Source organism: Triplophysa dalaica, chromosome 22 (genome assembly GCF_015846415.1).
Source record: "Triplophysa dalaica isolate WHDGS20190420 chromosome 22, ASM1584641v1, whole genome shotgun sequence".
Taxonomy (NCBI): Eukaryota; Metazoa; Chordata; class Actinopteri; order Cypriniformes; family Nemacheilidae; genus Triplophysa; species Triplophysa dalaica.
The window spans coordinates 5,877,642-5,901,312 of NC_079563.1; the positions used below are offsets into that span (position 1 = coordinate 5,877,642).

General features: G+C 37.5%; 1 protein-coding gene across 2 annotated transcripts in view; it reads right to left on the minus strand.

Annotated features, from left to right (window-relative positions):
- LOC130411374 (rab GTPase-activating protein 1) overlaps window positions 1-23,671 on the minus strand; it is a 78,138-nt gene that overhangs the window by 34,485 nt on the left and 19,982 nt on the right. For both annotated transcript variants that reach the window (XM_056735968.1, XM_056735967.1), the window contains 8 exons: window positions 22,321-22,478; window positions 21,113-21,223; window positions 18,582-18,648; window positions 17,331-17,433; window positions 16,035-16,204; window positions 15,653-15,821; window positions 12,743-12,836; window positions 8,493-8,643 (listed from right to left, as the gene is read on the minus strand). In XM_056735968.1, coding sequence (XP_056591946.1) covers window positions 8,493-8,643; window positions 12,743-12,836; window positions 15,653-15,821; window positions 16,035-16,204; window positions 17,331-17,433; window positions 18,582-18,648; window positions 21,113-21,223; window positions 22,321-22,478 — 1,023 coding nt within the window. The remainder of the gene's footprint in view (window positions 1-8,492; window positions 8,644-12,742; window positions 12,837-15,652; window positions 15,822-16,034; window positions 16,205-17,330; window positions 17,434-18,581; window positions 18,649-21,112; window positions 21,224-22,320; window positions 22,479-23,671) is intronic.

The window sequence follows — 23,671 nt, forward strand, 5'->3', positions numbered from 1 at the left end:
CTCCCTCCTGCTCACATGGGGACACGTGCAGAAAACAGCGGGAGGTCAGCATGTTATTCTAGCGTCCCAGAAATAAGACTGTATTATAAATGTCTTTAAAACAAAGACTTGTAATGAGGTCACACTTCATTTAGGAACAACAACAATGCATTTAGAAGCCATTAGTAATGCACAGCCTTAAAAAAAACTGATCCTGCATATTGAAAATACTTCTTAAAGTGAATGAAAATGAATAATGTTACATATTTTGGTTATTACACTTGATCCTCATTTGTAAGCGTGTACTTTAGGTGTGATAGCATGTACAGAAGAAATACAACAAAATACCCTGGATCTAGGATCAAACACCTTTCACAATACATACAATACATCAGTATGCTTGTAAAAATAGTGTAGAGTAAGCATGCACAAATTGTTTCATGCCCTCCAGACAAACTCCACAGGATGTCCAGAAAACAAACAACTGACTTTTGCCATGTAATGTAGTTTAAGCATAGTTGAACCCAAAAATAGTGCTTGAGAATGCAATACAACACGCATATATCTAGTTCTAGGATATTCTCTGCCTGTTCTTATTCGAGACTGTTTATCTTCTCATGTCGTGTATCAGCCTAACCCTTGCACTATATAACCTCACAGTCCCTAGCACAAGAAAATAATGATTGATATTTTCTAAAATATGATTATAAATACACAAACAGATCACTTGGAAGTACGAATTTTTACGGCGTGGAGGAATGCGTTATACACTTTTTGTGATTGTTTGCATGGATGACTCATGTCATCTGAGCATCCCACAAGATATACCGATATTTTTTTTTCAATATACACAATTTGCATTTTTGGGCCTTCTGTATCCTTTCTCTATATTAGCGTTCTGTTCTCACTGAAAACGTAAAATATTGAGACATCCTCAGTCAAAATCCACAAACACGCGCGGTCCCCATTTTCACGCATCCCCTTAGCCTGGAAACACGAGGGGCTAAAAATAGGGCCGGCTGTAAGGTGGGGAGCAGTCGACATCGGGCTCATCCATCAGGAGGACCATGAAGAGGAGAGGAAGGAAGGAATAAAAAAAGAAGGTGGAGCTGAACGTATGTAAGATGGAGTTGCAAAGCCTTGCTGAAAATGTAGAAAAAGATATACATGTAGACCTGAGTGAGCATCACATTTCATTTCAAATTTGTTTAATGTCATGCGGCTGCGTTCCCAGGTGTTGATCGCTTATTTCTAGAAATATATTTTCCATCCAACATCCTTTCATAAATATCTTTGTAAATAAATCTCTGTTTGGTTCTAAAATAAATATTAATTTCATATTTAATGGATTTTTATAATTTGTTGCAAATTTGTACACAAATTCTTTGTATAACAATTTGTTCTGTTTATATAACATACAACTCATTTCCTCCATTTGGTCCAATTTCAGCTGGAATGACATATTCGGATAATATGAATCATAATATGTCTGTAAAATAGTTTTATTAACTACATTTGGTTGTGCAGAGCCTGATGGCCCATTGTTTTCACATTGGGTTATTATTCTGGTGAAATCTATTAAAAATTCACAACAACAAACTTTGGTTGGTCGCTTCACACGTCAATCATTCTTTTCCAGGCTAAAAATGTACTTTGCACATTATAATAGAATAATGAATATGCTTAAACTAAATTAAATTAGTTTCATAAAATCTAATGTAGTACTTCATTTAGTTTTTTCAGCAATGTACATCGCATAGAGGATAACTTGCAATAATACAATGCATTTTATTTTATTTTATTTTATTTATAATTTCTATATTTTAATCTATTATTATTATTATTATGACCTATTAATTATTATGCGTGTAAAGCTGCTTTGCAACAATTAAAATTGTGACAAGCACTATATAAATGATATTGAATTAAATTAAAGGGGCGTTTCTTAACCAAAAGAAGCTGCCGTGTGAAAAAACCTTTGCACTATTTATTCAAAGGTCTGGCTACACGAGACCGAGCCAGCCTGACTCGATAAAAACACAGAGTACACAAACGGCACGTACTCATCCCATGACACAGTGAGACAGCAGCTTTTACATCAGCAGTCAGCCAAACTCTCGAACCTGAGCATCACTGCTGCTGCCGCGGAGACCGACAGAAGTCCTGCCATACAGACCACCCACAATCTTCCTTCATGAACCCCGTCATGATGCACTACATCCTGAATATTCCCTGACATTAACCCCATTGGACATTAACCAACAATGCTATTTTTATACAGACGTTCTATTGCGAGTGTTTTGTTAAAGGAGCAGTACACAAAAACGTACAATTCTCTAACCATCTACTCTAACCTTCATATGTTCATTTAGATGTTTAATATATAAACTATTCGTCCAATACACACCCACCACGAGGCAGTTATTTATCAAAGCGTGTTAAGAATGCTGCGACGTGATGCGAGAAGATGACTAACTAACAGGCCGAGCTTTGTGTTAGCTGTTTGTTTTCTTTCACCACATGGGGTGGTGTGTAAGGAGCGTCTAGAGAAATCCTGGTCTGTATTTCTGACCTCAGTGTCTGTGTTTATGGACACAGGCACATCTGGTAATAGTATGTGGCGAAAAAATGCAGCCCGACATGCGGACGAGGACAGAACAAACACAATGGCTGTGTGCTGATACTTGTTAGCATGTCAAATCGCAGACGGTCTCACACAATTCCATTAAGATAATAAGGAGGCAGGCAGATGATGGCTGAATGGGGAACTGGGCTTCATGCCTGTTTGCAGAGCAGTAATGACTTGATTAGATTTGTAACCTCAACATTGAAAACATCATGCTGCATAGGTTGTCTTCAGGATAACATATTCAGTTTATAAGGGTTGGTCTGTGTGCTTTTGCTGCTGTCAAAAACAGCTAGTGAGCACAGTTTACTCACATCACATATTTAAGCGGAGCATTTATTGAATAACATGAGACACTACAGTCTCCGGGCTTACAGATTCTCCGACATTAATATATGAATATTGATTAGATAGATAAAGGTTAAGGTCGCCATGAGTGTATACAGTATTAGCATTTTTTGTTGTTTGACTAAACCATCTTATTGAGCGTTTGGACGCGGAAACGGTATATGACCTCCCATATATGGTGTTGTGTCAGACTAAACAACCTAATTTAAGACCAGCTAACACGTACAAACAACTGAACCAGTTTAGCAGGGCTGATAAAAAAATAGCCTTACTAACAAGCTAAGACTAGCAAACAAGCTTTAGGCTGGTTTCAGGGCTTTTTTAAGCAGGTAGGATTCTCATAAAATAATCCACAGAGAAATTACGACACTACTGCAAATTTTCATTTATTCATTATTTCTAGATGTATTGTGGCTATTCCTGTCCAGTGTCTGTTGAATTTCACCAAAAACAAACCTCAGGAGTGACAGCCATGTAAAAGACTGACAGAATGACAAGATACATGAATACATTAAGAAAAATCCAGATTATTTTGAAAAAATACATTATACATTTTGTACAAAATACATTTTGAACTTTTATATATATGGATGTACAAATATTACTGTTTTATTGCTTGAAAGTGAATATGAACTCTTTGCAGTATTTGAGGTCTGAAAAAGAGCATATGTTCTGTTATGTTGACGTGTTTCTCCTGTTTTCATTTTCTGCAAATAAAAATGTAAATAGAAACAATAATTTTATTTGAAATATGGAAGAAATATTTTGTTATTAGTCCACAGAAAATAATTTTACCAAACACGCACCTAATAAAGTGAATGTAGAAAAATGGAAAATAACTTGAATTATGGATTATTGAATTATTAATGAAATGGTCTGGCAGTATATTTTAGTGTAAATCACTTTTGATGTCATTATTACTATAAGATTACACAGAGGTCATGTCAAAAACTATATTTTATGTTGCTCTCTTATATATTTTGCCTGCTTTCAACCCTTCGTAATTTTTACTTTCTGTAATCATCAACATTATAATGAGAACATAATATATAACATCGTTAGATTTTAAGTAACTATTTAGTCTTTCTATATATACACAGTACAGCCACAATACATTAGGAACAATATTTTCAATTTTTCAAAATTAACTTTTTATGTGTTCAAGTAAACTATGTTTTTTATTTCCACCTAGGAAGCTAGTTACAACATTTCTCCCAAATTCCAAATAAAAACGTGTTTTCATTTGCAGAAAATTAAAATGGGCAAAAGGGGTCCAAATGACAAAACTGATGCAATGCTTGCAGATCATCAAACTTGTTACAATTTTTTGTAGGTTCATTGCTTGTAATTTTTAAGGCAATGTTTATTTATTTATACCATTAAACAAAAATGTATGTCTATTTTTGTTTAATATTATATAACTGTTCAACGGAGTCTGATCTTGTTTGCTGATGATACTTGCTTTAAGCTGGTTTTAAACTGGTCTCCCAGCCTGGACAAGCAGGTTTTCAGGTAGTATGGCTAGTCATTTATTTTCTCCAAAACCCCTCTAAAGCCTCCAAATCCAGCCTTATCAAACTGGGAGACCAGCTAAGACCTGATCCGGCTCATTTCAGCCGTTTCTGTCAGCAGGTTGGGCGATTCATCCTCATTTATAATTAAAATTTATGTCATAATCAATCAGCTGTGGTCTTTACACAGTTCATTGTGGTACATACCTGCCCACCGTTGTTCCCATGGCAAAAAGTGTAAATAAATGAAGAGGCACTTTTTGATGAATAAATGGAAAAGGTGAACGCACTCAACAGAACTACATCAAACCTGTCATCACTGAGGCGATGGTGTTAAGACGTGTCCAGTATTTATGACCACAGACCTGGTGAAACTCAACACTCGTCATTCGGCCAAAATATATCACTGTGAGGCCTTTCTCTCCAAACTCTGGAAATTCTATATTTCTCAGTAAGATGTTTATTGAAAGCGAGGAGACGGACCGTTTCATCAAAGTCACTCCGTCGCTTAATTCGCCGTAAGCATTGAACTGTAGAGCAGCCGGCCGCCGCAACAATAACTCAAAATAGAAATGTGGGCCTTTCAATGCTTCCATTGAATTATACACAATAGCAAAACTCAGTAAGCTATTCTTTGTGCAATGCTTTTAAGAAATGAATCACCATTCCCAGGGATCAGTCAGAAACATGCACGCACGCACACATACATGACAAAACAAAACAAAACATGGCCAAGCGTTAATGTGCAGCATTTTCCTAGTTGACATCTGTTGTTAAAGAACGAATGTTAGCATCAGCGACACCAGCAATTCTTTTGGTTGTAAGGTTACGAAAACTAATGAATTTGTCATTACGCAACGGGAGACGTAGTGTGTGGTTAGCGGTTTAGCTTTCACTCGAACCTCGCATAAGTTCAACAATATGGAAGTGTAGTGCGCTACGAGGCGGACGGTGAAGAGTGCAGGTGTGACAACGGGCTGAGTGGAAATAACCATTCATCAAGTGCTCACTATAAAGTCAGCCTGGTTACTGCCGGGTCTGGTTTCTATAATCTCATAACAGATTGTGTGTAAGAAATATAAAAATACTAAAAATAGTCGCAGCGCATATAAAAGTTGATTTACGCATGAATCTGGAAAAAGAGGATAGTTCACCCAAATATCACCCTTACGACAAATCAAACCTGTTAAGAGGACTGTCCTTTATCCTCCATTGTATGGTCATTAAACCAATGAGACCTTTCTCAAAATATCTTTTTAGGTTTTCTTTTCTTGCTTTAAGTGTCTCAATTACTTCTAGGTCTTCAAGTTAAAGTTCTCTCAACTTAAAGGGATAACGGACCCTCAAAATGAAAATTCAAAGTTTCCGCTACATTCATGTTGCCGTTGTGTTGCAAAGTTTGCAACTCTCACTAGATTTAGCGACTTTTCCGACCCCTTTAGCGGCATTTGATCAAAAGACGCGTATGACGACAGAACTAGTCTTTCTGAAAATATGATAATTCTCACTTCAAAGGAGAAATAATTCATGGAACGGTGCTCTTTTAATGTTAAAAGCTACTTGTAATCTCTTAATGCTCCTAAATCATTCGTAACATTAATTTTAATAATGTTAATCAACATTAAGATTAAATACTTTTAATGTTAGTAAATCCAGATGTTACTTTTGGGTTTGTGGTGGGAAATATCCCACTTCTGAGGTGTCTTGGACGCAGTATTAAAACGATGTGATGACGTCACAAATTATGTTAATTCGCGTGTGACATCATCAAGCACCACAGTTTCACAAAATCCTAGCAGAAACACTGAGATTATGTCACTATCTACACACCCTCTTGTCATTTTAAACCTTTATGACTTTCTTTCTTCTGCTGAACACAGGAGAAGTTATATCTGAAAAGCCATTGGTCTCCATTCACTTGCATTGGTTTTGTGTCCATACAACAGAAGTTTTTGGTTACCAACATTTTTCAACATATCTTCTTTTGTGTTTTGCAGAAGGATTCCTAGTATTCATTTAACTCCAAAGAACTGGCCAAATCTGTACTTGTCAAAAATAATTCTTAACACCAAGAGCGCATCTACCCATAACCGCATTTGTTGTATTGGGTCCTAGAAAAATTGAATTCTTCTTTTTTTACTGCATAACTCTTTCATTTTTATTTTTAAGAAATGAAGTTAGGTCTTAATTTTTAACCTATACAACCTAAATTAATGAAGTATTTAGTCGTCTGAATAGCAAACAAATATGTAAGTGATCGTCTACAAACTAAACATCTACATACAATTTAAAAAACGGATTACGCATATATAATGTCACACTACATGCGCAGTGTGCAAACATGTACATTTTTATTTGTAATGATTGAAATGATTTAATATCTGAAATTGAGTATGAACAAACTGTGCGTGCAGCTTTGGTCACGTATGCTTGTAGGTTTAGTGATGCAACCTTATGATGACCTGAAATTTAAAGTTTTCCATAGTTGTTTATATCCTGACAATAGCAACCGACAACACCCCGATTTCGTGACTTGCAAAACAACAATCAGTTCAAAAGATCAGATTAGAAAAACAAATTGGGTTTGTGTGCAAGAGTGATCCAACATCAGGTTTGGATAGAGTTTCTTCTGTTCCCTGCAGTCATACAAAAGTAGCTTCATTTAAGTTTCATTCGATGTTGAGAGACAGACTTATACATTCAGTCCTAACCATCTCACACAAAGTCACTGTGTCAGGTTTATTTAGACTTGGGGTGGGTGTACGCAATCGGGGGGAGCGAGGAACATCTTGAAGCCACATGGGACCTCTGCGCTGCGGGATGTTTTCTTTACGTAATGACAGCTGACATGGCCGTGCCCAGTGAAATCACTGCGAGTATGAAGCCAAACTAACAAGTAAACTGAGAGGAAACCTCTGCTTGTTTCTGACTCAAACCATGGAAATCCAAGGCAATGTGCATGTGGTCACAAAACTGTATGCTTTGCTAAGGGGTGTGTTGTGTAAGATAAGGACTTAGCTGAGTTTGGCCTTATGTCTGTGTGCCAGATTTTTTAGGCTTTTTTTATGATTATTGTGAAAAGTAATTTTCAAAAATAAAGCAGCTCTTAGCACAAACAGACATAGTAGCTCAATTACAGTACTTTCAACATGTTTAATGTCTTCAACATCCAAGCCAAATTCGATAGAATTTGGAGCAATGGAATTACTTCTTAAGGTCTTAGCCAAATGATAAATGAACTGCCAGCCTCCACCCGAACTGCAGCATCCTTCACAACTTCACAAAAAACAGCTCAAAACCAGTGTTGGGTAAGTTACTCTGAAAAAGTAATTAATTACTAGTTACTCATTACATATTCAATAGTGTAATTAGATTACTGTCCAAATTACTCTGTCCAAAAAGTATTTAGTTACTCATTACTAATTACTTTCTATATCCTACATCGACCTTGATTAGTTAAGTGATTCAAGAATATACATGAAACGGCTTATTTAATTCATTCAAATAAATAATATTATTAACTGACCAAAGTATTACAAACGTGAGCAAAGATTTTAAAGTAAGACTTTGAATTTTGATGTCAATTACACTATTGCACACGCATATATTTCATAAAATATTTAGTTTAATTACATCAAAAGTAACTGTAATTAAATTACAGAAAACATATGAGTAATCCCTTACTTTACTTTTTCAAGGGAAAAGTAATTAAAATACAGTAACTAATTACTTAGTAACTAGTAACACGCAACACTGCTCAAAACCTACCTGTTCAGTATGTATTTGACTAATTGTCTGTCTTGTGTCTAAAAATTTTGCTAAATTATTTTTAATTCTCTCCCTTGCTTACTCCAGCTGTAATCCTCCCAGTAGCATGGCCTTGTAAACTAACGGTACTGTTTAGCGTGCTGATAAAATGTTTATATGCTCTCCTACGTGTTAGTCGGTTTGGATAAAAGTGTCTGCCAAATGAATAAATGTAAATGTAATGGAGCAGGTGAAATGTAGGAAAGAAACTATATTCCTACCTTAGTGATGAGTGTGCGATATTCCTCCACCAGATGGTCATTGTTATGACATCCGGCCAGCAGCTGCCATACCTCCCCTCTTAAGGCCTCTGGGACGCCACTGCGGACCAGCGCCGGGAGCTGCTTGGGTCGCACGGCCAAGTTCAGATGCCTGATGAAATATCTCAACATCAATGGGTGCTTTGGATGTAGCTTGAATTACAATGCAATTTCATTTAAGAAGAGGCATCCATGTTTCATCTACACAGAGATGGATGGAAAAATACTGTATGATGCTTTTCAGGTGGGAGGGAATATAATGTTAATGCAACACTGTATGAGGCACGTTAGATTAAAACTTGTTTCAGATGCTGTCAATTATGTATATATAAATCAATAATTGTCGTTTTCATCAAATTTTATTAGAACTTTTAATATGTCAAAGTCACTTTGGTTTGTTGTAACACAAAAGAAGATATTTTGAGAAATGTGTGAGTTTGTGTCCAACAATGAAAGTAAATGCCAATTACCAGCATATCTTCTTTTGAGTTCTGCAGAAAAAAAGAAACTTATACAGGTCTAAAATGACACGTGGGTAAGATATGAAAGAATTGTCATATTTGGTTGAACTATCTCTTTGAGATCTGTAAGAACATCAGTGGGAATCTTTAATTTGGGAGACGCTCATTTAAATCTGAGACTCTTAAGACAATATCAACCTGCTGGAGGCAAAGCGACTCAATGAGTGCTTACAAGCATTCGTTTTTATTTATTTATGGAATGTTATAACGTTGATGCCCATTTTTCCTGCTGATTAAAGGGAAAGTTCATACTCCCAACGAACTATGAACAATCCTTTACCTTCAAGGATCTTCACTGTGGAAGTCATCCCACCATTCACTTTCATGCCAAATGCAATACTACTGGATTGATCCCAATCATCCTGTTTCTCTCAATAATTAACATTTTGTGCGGCGCAACACAACTCTGTTTGTGACAGTAAATTCTACTGTCATTGGCGTGAGAGGCTCACTTAAAGCCAGTGTTGTGCTCTGTCCTCTGATGAGCTTGTAATGCCAATCAATCTGTGTGGTAGGAAACATGGAAGCAAATGTGTTTATTAAACAATTTGGCTTCATTTTGATGGAAGTTGCTAGGACAAGCTTCACTATTACTGTTGTTCAATCCTTTAACAAACCTCAGTGTAGTAAACCTGGAGCAATTGGAGCAGTTTGTGGAGGAAATATTACATTTCAAAACAGATTGATTTACATATGAAAAAAAATAAGATAAATGTAATATAAAATATTTGAAATATTATAATTTAATTGAAAAAAGTAATCAAATAAATAAGTATGGGATAATACAGTGGTTCTCAAACTTTTTTGGCTTAAGTACCCCTTTATATGATTTTTCAAGCCAAATACCCCATGACCAGACAACAACATTTTACTTTAAAAAACAGTGAAATGAGAGTCAAACAGTTATTATATCTAAGTGTATTAATTAATATTTTTTATATGTTATTAGGACTACACAAAGATGCATAAAATGTAATTATCATAATTTATTGATTTTCATAATTTATTCCTAAATGTCAGTTTCTCTCACGTACCCCCTGCAGTACCCCTCCAGTACCCCTGGGGGTACGCGTACCCCCATTTGAGAACCACTGGGATAATCCATTAGTGTCCCCTTCGCGTCGGTTGGTTCTTCACCTCCACGTCGTGAATTAAAATCCTTTATACCATGGTCTGTTTGAATAGTCGATTCTGATTGGCTGGAAGGTGTGCATTAAAACTCTATAGCGCACGGGCAGCTCCAGTCAGTTTGATAACATTTGAAATGAACTGACAAAATAACTTTTATTTTCTCTTTTTTGATCTAAAATTACACCGTAAACATCACTAAAAGCTTTAACTTGGCAAATGACCAAGGTATAAACGGGATTATCCACAGCTAGCCGTTCATAAGTACACATTCGTTCCACATTATGAAGGCATTTAAAACACTGTACATTAAAGGGGGTCGCACACCGGACCCAGAACAGCGTAATTGTTTGTAAAAATGAACATATTGTTTTCTATGAGTGTAAACACACATTCCGCGCCTGTCGGCGGCACTATGCTACGACTCAGGACGCTGTTCTGAGTCCTGCAGCGTAGGGTTGACCGGTGTAGCGGTGCCTCTCTTTTTTTTGAAACGGTAGTATCGTTGTATCGTAGTTAATGTTGCATATGCGCATTGATATTCATTTGAACACTTACATCTGCCTTTTTGCGGTGTTTATCTCCTAAATGAATTTGTGTTTTGAATGAGTCGGACGAGTTAATGATTCAAATTGGCGATTTGAACGAGTTGGTTAAATGATTCTCTAACTCAATGGAAATTGACGCCACCTACTGGCCATCTTAGTTCTGCATTTAAAGTAAGTCTAATATTTCCCTTTATAAAGACTGCTGTATCAATAAAATTTGTCCCTTATTAGAATTAGTTACTACTGTCAACTACTAATTCATAGAAACTAGTGAGTCTTTTCATAGTAAATATTTAAGTATACTACAGTATTTGCTTCAATTTATCCAATTACTTCAGTTAATAAAACAACATATTCTAGTGCAAAGTATAATACATTTTACTATAGTACATACAAAATTTTTCATCTAAATCTGTGTTTTTTGTATAGATTTGACATATATGGCATAGCATCTTGATACTACTTGGTATCGAGATACTTCGGCCAGTATAGAATCGTAAGACATGTTTACGGTATTGTGACAACCCTACTGCAGCGAAACAACGTGCCACGAGTAATTTAACAATAAATTTGATGTTCTTTGACTGAAATCATCTTTAATGCTTTCCAGTAGCTCAGTGGTAAGAGCATTGCGTTAACAACGGAAGGTTGTGGGTTCGATCCCAGGGGGTTGCACATACCAATGTATAGGATACTGTAATGTAAGTCCCTTTGGATAAAAGCGTCTGCTAAATGCATAAATATAAATGTAATGTACACGCTGACTTCACCATAAACTGCAACATGTATTCATCTGTTTGGGAATAACAGAGAAACAGCACATTAATACAGAAAACCTCTTGATTCTACCACATTTATAGGAGAGTCCAAGACGCGACGCTGCTCGGCGCTTCCGCAGCCGATGTGCGACTCTCTTTAGTCTCTTAATTAAACAACTGTTGTAAAACAAAGACTGAATCTCTGTTTCCCAAAAAAGCGAAGAGGGACAACATTCAGAGCTCCAGATGTGAGCACAACACACGCACAAAGATACAGCTGTGCTCCTCAGACAGTCGCAGGCCTGTAATTAAATTCCTGAGCTTTTTAATTGAATTCATCTCGAGGTTTTGATCAACTAACAATGAGAGGAACCAGAGCGGGAAATAATCTTAATAAGACCCTTATCATCATTTCACCATCCCCTCGCCCATTTAGTAGCTCTGGCCCTCTCTTTCAGCTCTCCTCATTAAAACGTCTCTCTCATTTCCTTCCCATCAATGACTTCTCAAATAAGAAACAGCGTGTAGGTTTTTTGGTCCGAGAAGGGGAATTTGTGGGGTGGGAAGCCATTTTTAAAGAAAATCCCTATGCAGAAGACACACTGGATCTATTTACCAATGTCAGAGAACCAAGACGTGTTCAAGACAGCCTGTAATCTAAATATGCAAATGTGAATCCATTCATCTCTGCGGGAATCTGTGTACTGAACCTGTAGCTCACAAGCCTTCTGTGGTGCTTTAATGACAGTGTTGCAGATGTGGTTGTCACTTTGTTAGGTGTGCGGGGGTGGTTGTGACATCACAAAATGGGTTATGAAGTTTAATTATGAACAAACCATTTAACATGACAGGCCGAAAAGTGTGAATGATATGATGGTTTCAGCTAAGAATGAAATGAATGGCTTGTCGGCAAGGTTAAAAACACATCCATACACAATGTGTAGGTTTATGAGAAAAAAAAACATAGTTCTCTGGCATCACTTGTGCCACATGGTTTCATATTGCTGAATATTTCTGGATGAGGCTACAAAGGTTTGTCAACATAATGGAGATGAAGCTTTTATAGAGCAAAGCTTTGAATTTCTATCGCTATCACACTTCAGTTATTTCTACATGACTGCTAAATAATGGCGATAACAATGATATATAGTCTTATGACAAAGGTAAGTAAAGTTTGCCGGATTTTGTCGATGTGATGTAATATAAATCACTGTGACACAGTCGCAGCTATCATCTGGATTCTGTCAAGGACTCACCATTTGGATAATAAATCTCCCCAAGTTTCCAAAATTTTTTCGCCACATTCCTTAGACACGTCTCCAGATCCGCTCAATAAGGGCTCATCGTTGTCTGCATGGAAAGGAAGAGAGAGTAAGTAAGCTTTCCATATAAACTTATTTTGGCTAACCTACCATGCTAAAGAAATATAGTTAAAAACAGATGCTCAAAAAAAAAGGACTAACACAAGACTATTGTACAGATATAATATTTTAACTAAATAAAACTCACAGTATCCAAGTAAAATATTTGTATCTTAATGTATTAGGTTACCAGTCATATTTTTAATAAAACAGTTTCCACATTTAAATAGAAGTAGTTTAAAGGAACAATACATTTTTAGAAAGTGAATTTGATGTACAAGGTCTGCAAAGAAACCTGATTAAAGCGTAGTACACCCAAAAGTGAAAATTCTGTCATGAATTACTCCCCTCAGTTGTTCCTAACCTGTATACATTTCTTTGTTTGGTTAAACAAACATTTTTGGAAGAGTGTAAGCGACATTTCTGGGGCATTATAGTAGAAAATGTTAAAATGGTAGTCAAAGATGCCCCAGAACTTTTTGCTTTCCTAAATTCCTCAAAATATCTTACTTTGTGTTTAACAGAACAAAAACATGTACAATTATACCATGGTTTGTTTGAATACAGGATTCTGATTCGCTGGAAGGTGTGCAATAAAACTAGTGGTGGGCCGTTAACGCAGTGAGACTCTTATCGCGCGATAAAAAAAATGTCGCCGTTAATCTATTCTCAAAGTTGGGTTGGCAGCTGGGTCTATACTACGCAAGCTATGATGACTTTCACCTTGATATTTTAGTGCGGATGTATACCAGCTTAACTGCACTGTACGGGGCGAGAACGAGATTTTTCAACTCGCGTGATTCGCGTCATTCGCGGAAGCAGAAGCCGCCTCATCATCTCATAATCAGGGCTTCATTCGCGCGATTCGCGCAGCAAGTAGGTCTATTTGCTCTTTGCATTAACATATAAATCACTCGCGCTTGACGCGCCATTCGCGTTTGGTCTGAACACAACATAACGTTACTGTGAAATTACCGCATCAAACGTGACGTGCTAACATGGATGCAGCTATGAAGCCGCCGGGTTTGCTTCAGGGAATATTAATTTTTAAGAAGCTTCCCAATAGAAACATCGACAAGACTAAGGTTGTTTGCACCTTGTGCAATGCGGAATTGGTTTAAAAAAACACTTCCTCTCAACAGGTAGTGGTCTAGCTTTAGTTGAAACCAGTAACTTTGTATTGAGATCTAATGTATTATGGCTCCTGTATGACATATCGCTTGTTGCTCCCTCACTCTTTGTAAGTCGCTTTGGATAAAAGCGTATGCTAAATGACTAAATGTAAATGTACTGTAGGAGCTCTTCCAGTCTCAAGTACCACCTAAACGGAAATCATCCCTTAGCTAATGCGGAAGTAAACACAAGTTCATCTTATTGAACATAATTTATTTTCATCACAAATTATCATAGTAGAACAGCTTTCTCAAGCAGTTTGTGATGCATTTTGGAAACAGGAGATGAGCCCCTGGTCTAATGCGCCACCTGGCTTCCTTTTAGTCATTATTTGGGTAGCACACATATTCTGAATGCCTTCGGCAGAATTCAAATGAGCCATTTTAATCTAGATTAATCTTGGAATTAATCTAGATTAATCTAGATTAAAAAAAATAATCTATGCCCACCACTAAATAAAACCCTATAACGCACGTGTAGCTCCAGTCAGTTTGATTACATTTAAAATTACCTTACAAAATAACCGTCATCTTCACCCATTTGATCTAAAATGACAGTATAAACATCAATAAAAGCTTTAACTTGGCAAATAACCATGGAATAACAGGGATAATTTAGTATTTTTATGAACTTCGGAGGAAAACGCCCTCTGTTTCGCCTTGGGTGGTTCTTCGCCTCCACGTCGTGCATTAAAATCCTTGCCGTGAGCCGTGGATTATCCCTCACTTATTTGTCCGAGAACTGTTGCTATCACTCTTCTACCTTTTTTTGTGATACATCATGACAACATTTTCATTTCAGGGTGAACTATTCCTCTATAGGCATAGTTCTGAAAAAGAAAAATCTCTATGTGACAGTATGACTTTCCTCTGTGGAACATGAAAGGATGTTTAATTGAACTTTCAAGTTTCAAAAACCACAGCAGAAGTATCCTTAAAGTAGTTGATATGATTTGTGCATTATGGGTTCAACAGCTTTGTGTGAGAAGCGTATTGAAAGTCAGCATCGTTTCCGAGTGCGTGCCTGAGGATCCGGACGGTATGTCACCGCCGGTTGGGAAACGTTCAGAAGAGTGAATCAGGGTGCGATCGGCCCGTGAGCACTTGGCAGGCGGGTTTACATTCGCAGATCTCCCCACATCACTAACGCTGCTAACAATGGCGGGCATCGGGGCCTTAGCCACCGACGTCACGGCCCGGGAAGCAACGAAATGATGGCTGCTTCCCGTAGGAAGACAGACACCCGTGACCGCAACTTCTGTATGACCATCTGTCCGCAGTGCGGGCAAAGGTAAATGAATGCTGCACGCTGACATCCGGGGGCGGAGACCGGCATGCAAATTTCATTCGGCAAATTTCATTGGCCTTTTCTATAGTCAGAGTTGATTGGTTCTCAAGGGCGAACCCCATTTGTCGTTCTCGACACAACGTCGAGAGACCGACAGATAGGGAATCTCGGTTGCTAACATTCTTCTAAATATCTTTCTTTCTGTTAAACCAAACAAAGACATTTGTTCAGGCTTGGAACAACGTGAGTGTGAGTAATTCATGACAGAATACTATCCCTTTAAGTACAGATAAAGTCAATTAAGTATTTTATACTTCATTCACAAGTACGGCGTGGACCGCTCACCTTCCTCCTCATCGTCCTCGGGCGGGGAGGGCACCATAGAGCCGTGAGAGCCGGTAGACATGGTGCCAGGGCTCACTGTGGTCTTCTTTCTCTCTCTCTCGGTCTCGCTCTCCAAACTTACAACTTCATACAGCGTGTCTGAGTTACTCTTCCTATCCTTGTTCTCCATCTGCGAGTGGAGAGAGAGAGAACATCTTAATATGGGCCCGACTAATGGTATCACTGTACCTTTAAAGCAAATCAGTTTGCTGGTGATGCCTTTGGGTAACCATTACCTATTAGGCTTTCTATTACTCTAAATCATTTACTTTTGGTTCTCTAGGATGTTCTAAAAAAAATTAGTTCTCTGAAAAGTCAGGTCCTGAGTTTTGTGTTTCCTCACCGATCTGAGTTTGAGATGGAAGGTTTCGGTGTAACTGCGTTTGCTGAAGGGCCAGAAGAGCCTATCGGTGGGTGAGCACACTCGAACCCGTGTCTCCAGCAGGAACCTCACAGGCTCCTCCACCTCTGTGATCACCAGGTCCACTGCCGTCGTCATGTACATGAACTTATCTGTGTCATACAGGTAAAGAAACGAAGAAATGAAACACCATGGGCCAGATTTAATAGTCTAAGCGCATGGGGCAGGTGTACTAAGGGCATGTCCGAATCCACTTTTGCTAGTTTAACGACGGGAAAAGGGTCTGTGCACCCAGGCGCATGGTCTGAACGGGTTATCCCTATTCTCTCAATGAGTGAGGGGTGTTTTTTGGGCGTAACGTGCAGCAAACCTATCATCGTCTCATTTCTCATTCACTTTAAGAGCCAGTTGCGCTTGATTTTGATAGATTGTCGGATCTGAATTTCATAAAAGGAACCTGTTTGTGTGTTTGTATTTCCTAAAGATGAGGAAATTCTGACTTGAGAGTTCAGACGTACGTGTCGTTTTTCATTTCTTATTTCCTTATCCATTTTATTCTTTATGATTATTCTTTATTTTGCTACATATTTACTTTATTAGTTATAGATTCTATTCATTTCTATCTAGTTACTATATGATATATTCAACATTCTGTTGGATGCTTGTATTGTCTTCAAAAGGAGATATGAGTTTGCAGTGGTCTCCTTCTCAAGGTGCATAATAACGTCACGAGACAATGTTGTGAAGCAGTAATTTTCCACTCTCTGTGTTGGTATAATACCACCTGCTTAATGTGTTTCTAGTCAGACGAAGGTGGACGGAGAAAGAGTGAACTCTAAACACAGTTTTAGGCAGAGTTGGAAATGGGCATCCGAACGCTACTATGATTTCCCTACAATAAACCTTGTTCATTTTATAATAACTTCACTGCGTCTCCGGCCTGCTGTTCTGATAGTTAGATTAATCAGTTTTGGCATATGAAAAGGATGGAACAAAACTACGGTATCATTTTGGATCAATAATAATCTAGTAGATTAAGTCGAATCTATCAGATCGATCAATTTTGACTGCAAAACTAAGAAATTACTATTGTGATTCAGATTCTGCTTTAACGTGAAAGGACAGAAAGGAGGACAGAAAAGGTACGCTTGAGACAGGAGCATGTCTCGCAAAAAAACAAGAACAAACATTATTGTGATACTTTGTTGTCACTGAAAGTAGAAGTTAGCCTGAAAAGCACTGACCTACGACAAAGTCAGATAACTTGTGTGGCCGTACCTTTGGGTGTCTCTTCATTCACAGCCTGAAATTGCGGTGTGTTGGGATTCCAGCTTCCTGTGATGATGTAAGACTTGCCATCTGAACTCTTCCCCATCGATTCCTAACAGACGGGCGAATGCAGAGGGTAATTGAGGTGAACAGAAGGGGATGGAAGATAATATCAAGAAAAACATAGAAAAGATTACGTAGAAAATGAATTTGTGGTTGTAAACCCAGAACATTTCAGAACATGTTCATCTTTCAGCCTCGGGATATACCGCCTCTGTGGCTTGTACGGAAGAGCGTGTCGTGCCCATCAGATCAATGTTTGGGAAAGACCCCGAGCAGGTTTATCCTCACCCTGATGCTAGATTATGTGTCCTTAACCTGATCCCTGGACTTGACTGAAGCGTTTTGTTTTGTATGTCCCAGAATGAAGGACCTTTAAAGGGGTCATATGACACTAATATTAAGAATATTATTTTGTTTGTTTTAGATGTAATACAGTGTATAGAAAAGATTTAAGGTTAAAAAACACTGTATTTTCCACATACCGTGCATGTTTGTATCTCCTCTTTGCCCCGGTTCTCCGAAACGTGCAGATATTTTACAAAGCTCATGGCACTGAAAAGCGAGGTGTGCTATGATTGGCCAGTTAAGTGATTGGTCGAAAACTGCAAACGTGTGATGGAAATGTAACGACTCTTACCAACTTTGGAACATCAGGTTCCAAAGCAATTGTACTGACTGGTACACCACCTTACTTGTGTATACATTAAGGCGTTCTTAGTCAAATCATACCACGAACTGACGTAGATTTGTGGGGGTGTGGTTACACGAGGCGTTTCAGGCAGGTCTGGGTAAGCATTAACTTTTAGATAGAATGGATCTTTTGTTCCGACACTTATATTTTTGCAATTTTACATGTCTAATACATGCATGGACAACTTGTAGCACACCATAGATGTAAAAAAAAAAACGTATTCGCGCCATATGACCCCTTTAATGTGCATAGTTAGTTACATTTAGTTACATTTTCAAGGAAAAATGCTGGAACACGTCTGGGCTATTAGGGTGCTTGCAAAGACATAATGTTATGTTATTTCTGAGGTGTTCTCGTTTGTTTTGAGAGCCTTACTTGTGTGTTTTAACTGTCTCTTATGCTGTTTTGGTCTTAATTGTATATATGGCTCATGTCCTGCCTTAAAGCAAGTGGTATTTTGCCCCCATTATCGTGATGGTGAGGTGCAATCGTCTTAAGTCACCTACCAGGTCAAGCAGATGCATATCACTGTTCTTGACATTCTTTCCCGGGCTCAACAGCAGCCCGAAACATCTGAAATACAAGCACATTTGTGAGTAAAGAAGAACCACAGTGAAACTACACTGCAAAAAATGACTTTTTTCGCTTAAACTTTTTTCTTGTTTTGCAGTAAAAATGTCTAAACATTCTTAAATCAAGAAGCATTTTCTTGATGAGCAAACTGACCTAAGAAAATAGGTCTTGTTTTTAGTAAAAAAATATGAAATTTCTGTGAATTTCTGCTTAAAACAAGCGAAAATCGGCCAACGGGGTCAGAAAAATAATCTTGAAATGAGCGACTAAGAAAAAGGTAAAACTTAATTCAAGATTATTTTTTACCCCATTGGCAGATTTTTTTGCTTGCAGAAAAAAACAAGAAAAAAAGACATGCACTGTAAAAAAACCTGTAATGAAACCTGAATTGTAACATGAAAAAATAACTTTACATTGTTTTTATTTTACAGTATTTTCTGGCTCCCCAGCTGCAGATTTAATTTTCAGTATATATTAAAAGCTACATTTTATATTCATATAACCGTTTGTGGGTTCATGAAATAAACAACAAATTTAGAATTTCAATTTATGAACATATTCCAAGTTATTGTTATGGAATACTACATACAGCGGGGAAAATAAGTATTTGAGACATCAGCATTTTTATCAGTAAGGGGAATTCTAAGTGGGCTATTGACACAAAATTTCCACCAGATGTAGCCATCAAGCCTATTGAATTCATACAAAGAAATCAGAACATTTACGTATACAAGTTCAGTCATGATATGTAAAGTGAAATGACACAGGGAACAAGTATTGAACAAACTTTATTTAATACTTTGTAGAAAAGCCTTTGTTGGTGATTACAGCTTCTAGACACCTCATGTATGGAGAGACCAGTCGTCTGCATTGCTCAGGAGTGATTCTGGCCCATTTTTCCACACAAATGGTCTTTAAATCTTGAAGGTTCCTTGGACCTCTTTTATGAACTTTGATCTTCAGTTCTCTCCATAGATTTTCTATGGGATTTAGGTCAGGTGATTGACAGGCCCATTCAAGCAGCTTGATTTTCTTTCTTTGAAACCACTTTATTGTGTCCTTGGCCTTGTGTTTGGGATCATTGTCTTGCTGAAATGTACACCCTCTTTTCATTTTCAGCTTTCTGGTAGATGGCAGCAGATTTTTATCCAGAATGTCCCGGTACATTTCTCCCTTTATCCTGCCTTCAATAATATGATGTCTGCCAGTACCCCTTGCTGAAAAGCAGCCCCAAACCGTGATGCTTCCACCCCCAAACTTAACTGCTGGTATGGTGTTCTTGGGCTGGTGGGCAGTGCCATTTCTTCTCCAAACATGGTGTGTAGAATGACTGCCAAAAAGTTCAATTTTGCTTTCATCTGACCATACTATAGTCTCCCAATAATCCTAGCTTCTCCAAATGCTCTTTCGCGAACTTTAACCGAGCCTCAACATGCTTTTTGTTCAGCAATGGAGTCTTGCGTGGTGAGCGTGCATGGATGCCATGGCGGTTCTGTGCATTTCTTATAGTTTTCTTTGAAACAACAGTACCTGCTGATTCAAGGTCTTCCTGAAGTTCTGCCCGAGTGGTTCTTGGCTCTTGGAGAACTCTCCTGATTATTCTTTGGACTCCTCGCACAGGGATCTTACGTGGAGCACCTGATCGTGGCCGGTTCATGGTGAAGTGATGCTCTTTCCATTTCCGGCCATTCAGCATTCTGGAAATGCGCCTTTAACCATTCCCATCAAAATGCTTTTTAACGATAAGATTACGAAGATCTACAGAGAGGTCTTCACTTTTACCCATCATGAAGTCTTTCCTGTGTGCCTCCTAGGTAATGAGAAGCCTTTATAGGCCATCAATTAGGACTAAAGCAGCTGATATCAATTAGTACTGATAGGGGTCAGGGTTTCTCTCACAATACTGACAGATTTCAGGTGATCTCCTGGCTTTCTATGCCATTTTGCACCTTGTTACCTTCATGTGTTCAATACTTATTCCCTGTGTCATTTTACTTTATTTATAATGACTGAACTTGTATACTTAAATGTTCTGATTTCTTTGTATGAATTCAATATTTGGCTTGATGGCTACATCTGGTGGAAATTTTGGAAATTATTACACTAAGCAGATGCTGTGGAAAGCAAACAAGAACACATACACTGTGTAAACACAAGAAGCACACAGCTGTGTGTTGGTCTAGGGTTGGCCTCAGTTCAACACAACATCAGTCACCATAAAGAAAAATAACATCATCCATTTTCTCATGGCCTGAAAGCAACGCTTAAGCTCAGAAAAAACATAATTCAGCACTTGTTTATCAATAATAAATGAATTATTGGCTTTTATGGGAAATGCTGGATGAGAATGTCCCCTCAGTGGAGAGACCCTAGCTCTGCTCCAATAACTAACAAGGCACTGCAGTGCATTATGGGATTGCCTTCTGTGTGAAGGATGCATACACTGGTTAAAACAGAAACGTACCTCTCGATGGCCAGCTCTTTGTTAGATGTCTGTTGGACGTATATCACAATCTTCTTGTCCATACCTGACCGCAGTTTGAAGCTCTGTCTGTCTTTGTCCTTCGACACAGCACTGACACACAGAGATATTTCAGTTAGTACTTATACTAAGAAAGCTGTCTATGTAGTTTTTCCAAAGCAAACTATTACCAAATATTTCTTTTCCTTTTTTATTAATTATACGATTCACTGCAAAGCTGCTTTGAATCAATCTGTATTGTATTAAAGTGCCATAAAGATGACTTAAAAATGAAACAAAAAAACATACAAAGACATTACAAAAAGTCCCATGAGAAAAAAAAGGACCACGCATATTTGAATTTAGTATGTATAACAATGACAGAATATTTTTGTGAACTATTCCTTAAACGCCAAACAAATGTTTTTCATCCTAAATGAGTGGAGCTAGAAATAAGAAGCGGTTCTCTGTTCATTGTTGTAGCGTTAATTCAACTTTCCGAGATGTAAAACATGATAAATGAGAGGAAGCATGTGTCGACACTTCTTATAATGGGGAGGATTTTTCTATTTTAACATTTCCTTCAACCAAACTGGTCACATGACTTCCAAGTCTGGATATCATGGAATGACACCTAAAATAATTATGTCGTTAAAGGAGCAGTTCAGCCAAAAATGACAGTTCGGTCTTGTTCTATTTACCCTAATGTCATTCCAAGCCTTTGCTTTTTGGGTCAAACACAAATAGAGATATTTTGAAGAATGGTCACATGGCTGTTGTTCAATGCGCTGACACTTTAAAGTGATGGCCGAAGTAACATAACAACAATAACATCATTTATTCACCCTCGGGTTGTTCCAAACCTATATACATTTCTTTGTTGTGCTGAACACAAAATAAGATATTTGGAAGAATGTCAATGGCCGAAGAGATCTCATCCCTGTTGGAGTCAATGGGGGATGAGATCTGTTTGGATACAGACGTTCTTCCAAATATCTTCTTCAGCAGTTCAGCAGAACAAAGACATTTATACAGATTTGGAACAACTTGAGGGTTAGTAAATGATGACAATCTCTCTTAATTTGGTTTGGCCGGAGATCAATGCTAGTAAATAATCAATTATTTTTAGAGTCATTTTTGGGTGACTTGTTCCTTTAAACACTGCTGTAAATACTAAAACCTAAAGTCGAAGAAATAAGAATATGCCTAACCTAAATGTGCCTTTCCCATCATCCTCTTTGATTTCCAGACTGACGGTGAAGGTGAAAACATCACTGTCTGGCGTAAGGGGCGGAGCCTTGGCTGTGAGTGGCGCTTTATTGGCTGACCGTCGGAAGGCTGTGGCAAAACTGTAGAGTATTCGGCTGACCTACAAAGAAAAACAGACGTGTCTCAGGGACTGCAGACAAAACAGTGTTCAGTGACAACCGCTGTATTACAATGACCCATGATCAGTTTATTCTCAGGTTATCAACACTGCCACACACATCCTGTGTCATCTATAGTCCTACATCTAACGTTATACTTCATGCACAAATTCACTGTGAAGACTGAAGTTAACATGAAACTGCAATCACAACATCCATTTATAACAGTAATGTGACGCATTGATATTTATTTCAGTTAAACTTCATCAATGCATTAGAAAATCTTGAAATAATACCATGTCTTTTAATACCATATATTGTCTTCTTTAGATTTTATTTTTTCATCAATCACTATTATTATTTTTATTATAGTGTATGTGAAGCTGTTTCTCAACAAAAAATTTGAAAAGCGCCATTTAAATTAAATTGACGCGACTTGAAGAAACCGTATATTAATAAAAAAAAACTTAAATTATATTACGATTTGACTAAGATTATCATTGCAAAGAAAAACAAGTTATACAATTAAATAAAAAATATATATAACGCAAATACAATTTTGTCCGGCCCCTCTTTACCCTGTACTTTCCTGTCTTCCTCTCCTTTCCAATAAATGCAAAAAAATATCACTTCACAAAAACAAGCATTGCATTTTTTAAACAATGGATCTGAGAAATTAATAAATTGTACACAATAAGATCATAAATAAAACAAGGCAAAGACATTTTTTATTTGTTAACATTTAATAACTGTGTAAAAACAGCTCCCCCTTCTGAGTAAACCATAAAACTACATTCATTTAGCAAAGAACATTTAGATCAATCTCACAAAGATGAGAAATAAACTCATATGTAGAAATAGGATTTAACAGCAATTTGTTTGTAACAAAAACTAACATGGCCACACTTAAGAGTTTGTGAAATAACTCATTTAAAATAAGAATTCTCTGAACTTCCTTCAAGCAGAAGCAGTCCACCCAGAACTGGAATTCATGTCACCATTTATTCGCCCTCATGTAATTTCAAACCTGTATGACTTGTACATTATTTTCTTGACCAGAACACAAAAGAAGATAGTTTGAAGAACGTAGGTTACAAAACAACATCAGCCCCTACTGACTTTCATTGTACTAACCCAAAACCACAGCAACATTTTTCAAAATATCTTCTTTCGTGTTTTAAATGACACAAGGGTA